The 8,063-nt window shown below is 39.4% G+C and overlaps 1 gene segment (V, D, J or C); it reads left to right on the top strand.

Annotated features, from left to right (window-relative positions):
• Positions 1 to 5,267: 5,267 nt before the first annotated feature.
• LOC129689795 (immunoglobulin lambda variable 6-57-like) lies at positions 5,268 to 5,841 on the top strand. The segment is given in 2 exon segments: positions 5,268 to 5,341; positions 5,459 to 5,841. Coding segments are annotated over 2 exon segments (429 nt in total).
• The last annotated feature ends 2,222 nt before the right edge of the window (positions 5,842 to 8,063 follow it).

Here is an 8,063-nt window from a genome sequence, read left to right as displayed (position 1 = left end):
GGGTTTGGCTAGAGAGTGTAACCCGGTATATAAACCATATTTAAGGGAAGACTGAACCCATGCTCAGCAGTAGATGACCAACATAAAACATACACAAATCCAACACAAAACAAGCCTAAAGGTATCGTTGGAGGTTCTTTGTCTCGTAACTTTATTCTGGATTTATATTTTTATGGATTTCTGTGTATGTCAATGGTTATGTCTCTTCATCTATATGCATTTCTTCTGTTTCTTCATTTGATTATTTTTTTCTTATTTGGTTGCTTTTTCCTATTCCCTGTTTGTTTTATGTAATTATATTTTCTTTTTTATTTAATTTTCATTTCTTAAGTCAGTATTTGTTTTCTAATGAGAGACAGGAAGGATGTAGATCCAGAAGGGAAGGAAATTGAGGAGAAAATGGGAGGAATTGGGTGGGGGAGAGAAAACTAATTTGGATATATTGTAATAAAAATGTTTCCAACAAAAGAAAAAATATTCTTGAATCATTTTTTCTTTCCAACTGTCAAAATATTTGTTGTTTTCACATCTATTTCCAGGTTTGTGGAAGAGAGGGAGACAGATATCACCTCATAAACACAGAAGATGGTGGCTTTGACTATGTGTTCTTGACTGTTCCCAAATCCACCTTCAGATGCAAACATTCACATATGCTTTTATTCTTTCTGTTTTTTCATGCAAGAATGCGCATGACAGATACTTTGTTTTATCATTTCATTGTGATAAAAAGAGCATCTATGATAGTGATGACCACCCTAAAGATTTCCTGTTCTCAACCATTATAATATTCAATGATAAATATGTCTATCTCAACAGGTTCTTGTTCTCCCTAAGCCTGTGACCCTTTACTATGGTTCCTCATGTTGTGGTGATTATAAAATTACTTTGATGCTACCGGTATGAATCATAATGTAAATATCTGATATGCCAGATATCTGATATACGACCCACCAGTTGAGAGTCACTGTATTAAATGATACTTTCTTTGAGGTAAATAGATGACAGATTAACTGGCCATATGTCCTCAGGCACGTGACATAAGCAATCTGAGTTGTTAAGCAGCACATCACCATCTGGCCATCTAATCACAGAGCAATAACCTAGTTTCCTTTTGGTTGTCATTCCTTTAACACAGGTGTGTTACCTGTCTATAGAATTTTTGAGTCCATTTCCTGTCAAAGACAAAGTATCAAATGCCTAGAAAGGACATATTCCTAGCCACAAAAAAGGAAATTTAACAGCTTTGGACATTCAGGTAAAGAGTAGCCTGAGGCTGGAGGTCTGGTAAACATACGCTGTTTGGGTATTTTATAGGGATCCAGGATCCTGCTTTTTCTCATATTTGTCCTGTCTAGAAACCCACATCTGTGCTTTCAATGCAGTTTCTCCTCACAGAGTCTTCTGGAAACAGGAAACTGCCATATCTGTGAGCCATGTACTTGTGGCGAAGTCTCACTTAGTGTGGAAGTTAGCCTTCGAGTGCCTTTTGGGTCATGGCTTAATTCCAAGTTCTTTTCTGTGATTTTCATTTAGGCATATCACCTTGAGAAAAGTCGTGTCTAATCCTAGAGGAGAGACCCCAAGAAATGTAACTGGGGTGTTGGAAAGTATTTAGGGAATTGGCAAGTTTATTTTCTGCTTCGAGGAAAACTCTGAATGACTGGGAGATACAGAAAGCCAACTAGTGAAGAAGCTGAAAGTAACAGCTTTATTCATTCAGAATGAGAAAAGGCAGGAGTCAGTTACACAGATACTAGATGTTGGCTTGGATAAGTTATAGGGCTCCTACATCCTCCCCTTGTCAATGTTGGTTCTGTGTTAATACTCCGTGCTGCCTGTATCTTTTAGCTATTTCTCTTCAGAGTTTTCCTGAAACAGGAAGAGGCCATCTCAGGAAGCCTGGTTTTGCTTTCCTTGCCTGCCTGTGTTCCTTTAGTCCATCTACAATTCCTTCCCTGGCAGAGATAGTTTCACCACCACCCTCCTGCCAGCACTTCTCATAGCAATTCCCATGCCCATTAGGGGGCAGTGATGGGCTGCACTTGAGAAGACAAAGCTGCTGACAAGACCAAGTCATTTAGAAATCACTACATCCTGTCCCACACTTGCACAGGTAGTGATGCCATTGAGGACTGTTACCCAAGAGCTATGTTGGGAACCTGCTCCTAGGTCCCATTGGCCACATGAGAAGTAAACTTACAATTCTGATTTATACTTCCTCGTTCATATGGATGGGGTCATTGTCCAGGAAAATATTTTAGAAACAAAAAAAAAATGTCATAACTTCTTGGACAGTATGTATTTAGCATAGAAAAGTGACTCAGAAATTAAATGTTTTCCATTTTAATAACGTAACCTCAACATATATAATTTGATAGTTTCTTTTCAATTGCTTTATTCTTCCAATGCTATAAATTCTCAACTGATAGAACAGCAATTCCTTTAGAATGCAAGATGGAGATTTCAGCTTTTCATTTTCACTGTTTCTTCCAACCTAATAAGTGGCAGATGGTAGTCAGTCTATATATTGACTGTGTGTGTGTGTGTGTGTGTGTGTGTGTGTGTGTATGTGCTTGCATCAGTCATATATATGACGTCTACATACAATTTATAATATAACACATATATGAAGCAACCTTAATCATTTTCTTTCTTAACGTAATTATGAAATTTAAAATGAAACATCACTGGCATGTTACTACATTACAAGTCTACCTCATTGGTGAACGAAAAAAAAGTTTTACTCAGATTATAAACAACTATATTCTACATTAAGCTGATAGTTATTCATTGTAACCATTAGGAGCGATCAGAATACAGTTTTATAGTCTTTATAGCATGACATCACTAAACATTCAGAAAGAGAAGAATTACAATGATCTGGCGCATGAATCTGAAGTGCCATCTGGGTGCATAACTTTTGAGTTTTCAGCACCATGTATCTGAAAAATATGAGAAAATTATGCAATCACTGAACACCATGCCATGGTGCTGAATGCCACTTAAGTCTACCATCACAGCACACATGAACATGGTCTTCTAAAGATGAACCAGGGCCTAATTGCTAGTACCACTGAAGAGGTAGACAGCAACGTACTGCTTAGTGCTTTGACATTCCGGCTGACTCCTGCTGTGATGTAGTCTTCAAAATGTTTGCAAACTATTTAATGTTTTTTCCAGTTCCTGCTTAGAATTTCACAAAGGGGATTTTTTTTCCTGCCCCATTGTGTTGGGGTGTGTCATAAATGGCCTGTGTGGATATCACAGATATATTTCCAGGATATATTCCTGCTGTTAAGTGTAATATTTTGCTTAGTTATTATCAGATTTTAAATTGATGACATTACTTTATAACATATGTAAGTGATATTTTAATGTTTCTATTTTCTTTTCAGAATTTTGTATACATTTTGAAATTCTGTACTTTTACAAACTTCAATTATATAGTCTTCATTCAAGCCTTAGTCCGTGACACTCATTATCAAATTTTTATACACAAAATGTATTTAATCAGAAGCTAAGCTGGATTTTTGTTCAGTGTGTAAATAGAATTTAATAAAGTATATAATTCAGGACTCTGAATTAAGAGTGATGAAATATTTTTAACTACAATAGGAATAAAAGTTTTAATCTATTCATACTTTAGGAATGAAAAAGAATTTATAGTGTTTTCATCATACATTTTTGTAGAGCAATCTTTCAATTTAATGATTGCCAGTTACAAATATTTTTTTTTCCTCCCAAATCTTGCTTGGCGACAACAGATACCTTTCCAATTTTGTCAGTTATATTTAAGCTCCTCTTTATTCTTTTTTTATTATTTACAGTTTATTCAATTTGTATCTCACCTATAGCTCCCTCCCTTTTACCTTCCCAATCCCACTCTCCCTCTCTCTCCTCCACTCATCCCCCTCCCACAGTCCACTTATAGGGGAGGTCCTCCTCCCCTTCCATCTGATCCTAGTCTATAGGTCTTATTAGGAGTGGCTGCATGGTCTTCTTCTGTGGCCTGGCAAGGCTGCAACCCCCTGAGGGGGAGCAAAGAGCAGGCCAATCAGTTTATGTCAGAGGCAGTCCCTGTTCCCATTACTAGGGAACCCACTTGGACACTGAACTGCCATTGGCTACATCTGTGCAGTGGTTCTAGGTTATCTCCAGGCATAGTCCTTGGTTGAAGTATCAGTCTCAGGAAAGACCCCTGTGCTCAGATTTTTGGTTCTGTTGCTCTGCTTTGTGGCATTCCTGTTCCTACCAGGTATTTCTATCTCCCCTTCTTTCCTAAGATTCCCTGCAATCTGCCCAAAGTTTGGCTATGTGTCTCAGCATCTGCTTTGACACCCTGCAGGTTAGAGTCTTTCAGAGGCCCTCTGTGGTAGACTCCTGTCCTGTTCCCTGTTTTCTCCCTCTCCTAATGGCCATCCTCTTTGCCTTTCTGAATGAGAATTGAGCATCTTACCCAGATTCCTCCTTCTTGATTTGCTTCTTTAGGTGTACAGGTTTTAGTATGTTTATCCTATATTATGTTTAATACCCACTTATGAGAAAAAGAGTTATTTTAAAAAGTATGTGTGGGTGCAAACAAATGAGTCTGCATATCTGAGGAGGCCAAAAAAAGAACATCCAATCCCCTAGAGCTATAATCAGAAGAGGTTCTGATCTGTCTGATATGGGTGGTACAAACTAAACTCACATACTCTGCAGTAACAGCAAGCACTCTTAACTGCTGAGATAAACTCTTAACTAAAACTTCTAATAAATTCTTACCTAGAAATGCCCACAGTTATAACCACAGGACTTTTAGAGTAAAAGAAGATAGTTCTTCTCAAACCAGGCACTGATTCTCTAGGTAAAAGTAAACTGGGTTACTCACTGCTTTAGCTGATATTGACAGAATTATATTAATGGACAATATACACTCCACTCAAACTCCAGATAGTGGCCATGAGAGTTTCAAATGGTCTCACTGTTGGCAGTTAGGACCCTAGCAGTCACATACCAGGTAACAAGATATGGTTGCATTGGGTCTCATGGCCTATTTTCCCACTCCTCTCCTGTTTTCCCTTCATTTTCAGGTTTTCTGTCCTGCCCCTTGGTGAAGCCCACATCTTCTTCATAAGCAGTCTCTCCATTTGTCAGTCAGACACAGTCTGAAATAAAAGGAGGGGCTTGAACATCACTGGAAGTTGGGTATTTGCATACAGCCAGCATGCAAATAAAATTCCACACAGATAAGAAGGAGTGCCAAACTATAGCTTGTCCACATCACACGGGAAGCTTAATCTGAGTGTTTTCACCATGACTCTGGCTCCACTACTCCTTGTCCTCCTTTATTACTTAACAGGTGAATTGACGGAAGGAGTTCTTGGAGAGTAACTGCCTGTTGCTTGGGATGTTTGGTGCATACTATTGTCTGTGAATGGGGTTTCCTTGTTCTTACTGACTTATTTTCTTCTTACAGGGTCATGGGGCCAGTTTCAACTGACTCAGCCAAACTCTGTGTCAGGGCCTCTAGGAAGCACAGTCAGCCTCTCCTGCAAGCGCAGCAGTGGTAACATTGGAAGCAAGTATGTGCAGTGGTACCAGCAGCATGAGGGAAGATCCCCCACTACTGTGATATATAAGGATGATCAGCGACCATCCGGGATTCCTGATCGGTTCTCTGGCTCCATTGACAGCTCCTCCAACTCAGCCTCTCTGACCATCAGTAACGTGCAGGCTGAAGATGAGGCTGTCTACTATTGTCAATCCTACGATAGTGGCTATAAACACCACAGTGATGTGAACCACGGAGGAAGTGAGACAAAAACTCCCCAAAGCACCAGCTGTGAAATCTCTTGTTAAAAGGACTCTTGACATAATCTGATGGGCCTGCTCCTTGATCACCTCCCCCTGAGGGGGGAGCAGCTTTACCAGGCCACAGTAGAGGACAATGCAGACATTTTTGATGAGAACTGATAAACTAAGATCAGAAAGGAAAGGAGAACCTCCCCTATCAGTGGACTTGGGGAGTGGCATGCATGCAGAAAGGAGAGGGAGGGTGGGATCGGGAGGGGAGGAGGGAGGGGGTTATGGGGGATACAAAATGAATAAAGTTTAAGTAATAAAAATAAAAATAAAAAAAAAAATAATAATAATAATAATAAAGGACTCTTGACATTTCATGTCTCCTTTAAAATACTGCTAATGTTGTTAGGCCATAATTTCCTCTAAATTCACCTCTAGATTAGACTCCGCCCACCATCATATGGATAACTGATTTCTTTACACATTTGTGTTCAATCCATGGAGTGGAAATGGTTGAAAAATGAATTTTAGAGGGCATTACTATTGACATTTTGGGTCAGATGCTTCCTTACATGTGCAGGTATTTACCATCATTTCTGACCAAGCGTCATTTGCATATTTTCATTTTTCCCTTCGTTATGACATCACTAACTTTATATTGACAAATATATCTGTAATATGGAAAAGGTAACATAAGGCTGAAGCATCTGTTTCAAGAAGTTGTAAATTTTAAAAGACCACTGGCTTTGATTTTTACTTATGTCACTAATACATTTTTTTTAATTTTATTTTTTTCTTATCAGTTACATTTTATTAACTCTGTATCCCAGCCGTGTCCCGATCCCTCATTCCCTCCCAGTCCCTCCCTCCCTCCCTCATCTCCACCTTGCCCCTTGCCAAGTCCACTAATAGGGAGGACCTCCTCCCCATTCATCTGATCCTGTTTTATCAGGTATCTTCAGGACTGGCTACAAAGCTCTCCTCTGTGGCCTAACAGGACTGCTCCTCCCTTGGGGGGTTGGGAGGCCAAAGAGCCAGTCATTGAGTTCCTGTTAGAAATAGTCCTTGTTCCCCTCACTATGGGAAACCAATTGGTTACTGAGCTACCACAGGCTACATCTGAGCAGAGGATCTAGGTTACATTCATACATGGTCCTTGGTTGCATGTCAGTCTCAGAAAAGACCCTGTGCCCAGATATCTTTGGTCCTTGTGGAGCTCCTATCCTTTCCTCATCAGACTAACTCCCCTTCTTTCTTATGATTCCCTGTACTCTGCCAAAGGTTTGGTCATGAGTCTTTGCTTTGAAAACACTGCTATTTAGAGTCTTCCAAATGCGCTCAGTAGACTCCTGTCATATGTTCGATGCGCATCCCATCTGTCTTTCTAAATGAGGATTGATCATCTTACCCCACGCCTGCTCTCTTGATTATCTTTTTTAGGTGTGTAGATTTCATTATGTTTATCATATCTAATAGGTCTGTATAAGTGAGTATATACCATGTTTGTCTTTCTCCTTCTGGGATATTTCACTCAGGATGATCTTTTCTAGATCCCACCATTTGCCTGCAAATTTTATGATTTCCTCCATTTGATTGCTGAGTAGTATTCCATTGTGTAAAAATACCACAATTTCTGTACCCATTCCTCCATTGATGGACATCTGGGTTGTTTCCAGGTTCTGGCTATTACAAATAAAGCTGTTATAAACATGGTTGAGCAAATATCCCTTTTGTGTACTTGAGCAAATTTTGGGTATATACCTAGCAGTGGTATAGCTGGGTCTTGAGGAAGCACTATTCCTAATTGTCTTAGAAAGCGCCAGATAGATTTCCAGATTGGTTGTATCAGTTTACATTCCCACCAGCAGTGGAGGAGGGTTCCCCTTTCTCCACAACCTCTCCAGCATGTGTTGTCCCTTGAGTTTTTCATCTTGGCCATTCTGATGGGTGTAAGGTGATATCTCAGGGTCGTTTTGATTTGCATTTCCCTAATGGCTAATGAGGATGAGCATTTCTTTAAGTGTTTCTCTGCTATTCGATATTCCTCTGTCGAGAATTCTCTGTTTAGCTCTGTTCCCCATTTTTTAATTGGATTACTTGGTTTGTTGCTTTTCAGCTTCTTTAGTTCTTTGTATATACTCGATATTAGTCCTCTGTCAGATAAAGGGTTAGTGAAGATTCTTTCCCAATCTGTAAGTAGGCATTTTGTTTTGATGACAGTGTCCTTTGCTTTACAGAAGCTTTTCAGTTTCATGAGGTCCCATTTATTGATTGTTGCT

The sequence above is a fragment of the Psammomys obesus genome, unplaced genomic scaffold, assembly GCF_907164565.1.
Source record: "Psammomys obesus unplaced genomic scaffold, mPsaObe1.curated_primary_1811, whole genome shotgun sequence".
In the NCBI taxonomy this organism is placed as follows: Eukaryota; Metazoa; Chordata; class Mammalia; order Rodentia; family Muridae; genus Psammomys; species Psammomys obesus.
Note: the sequence above shows the minus strand (reverse complement) of the source record. Positions and strands in the feature narration are given on the sequence as shown.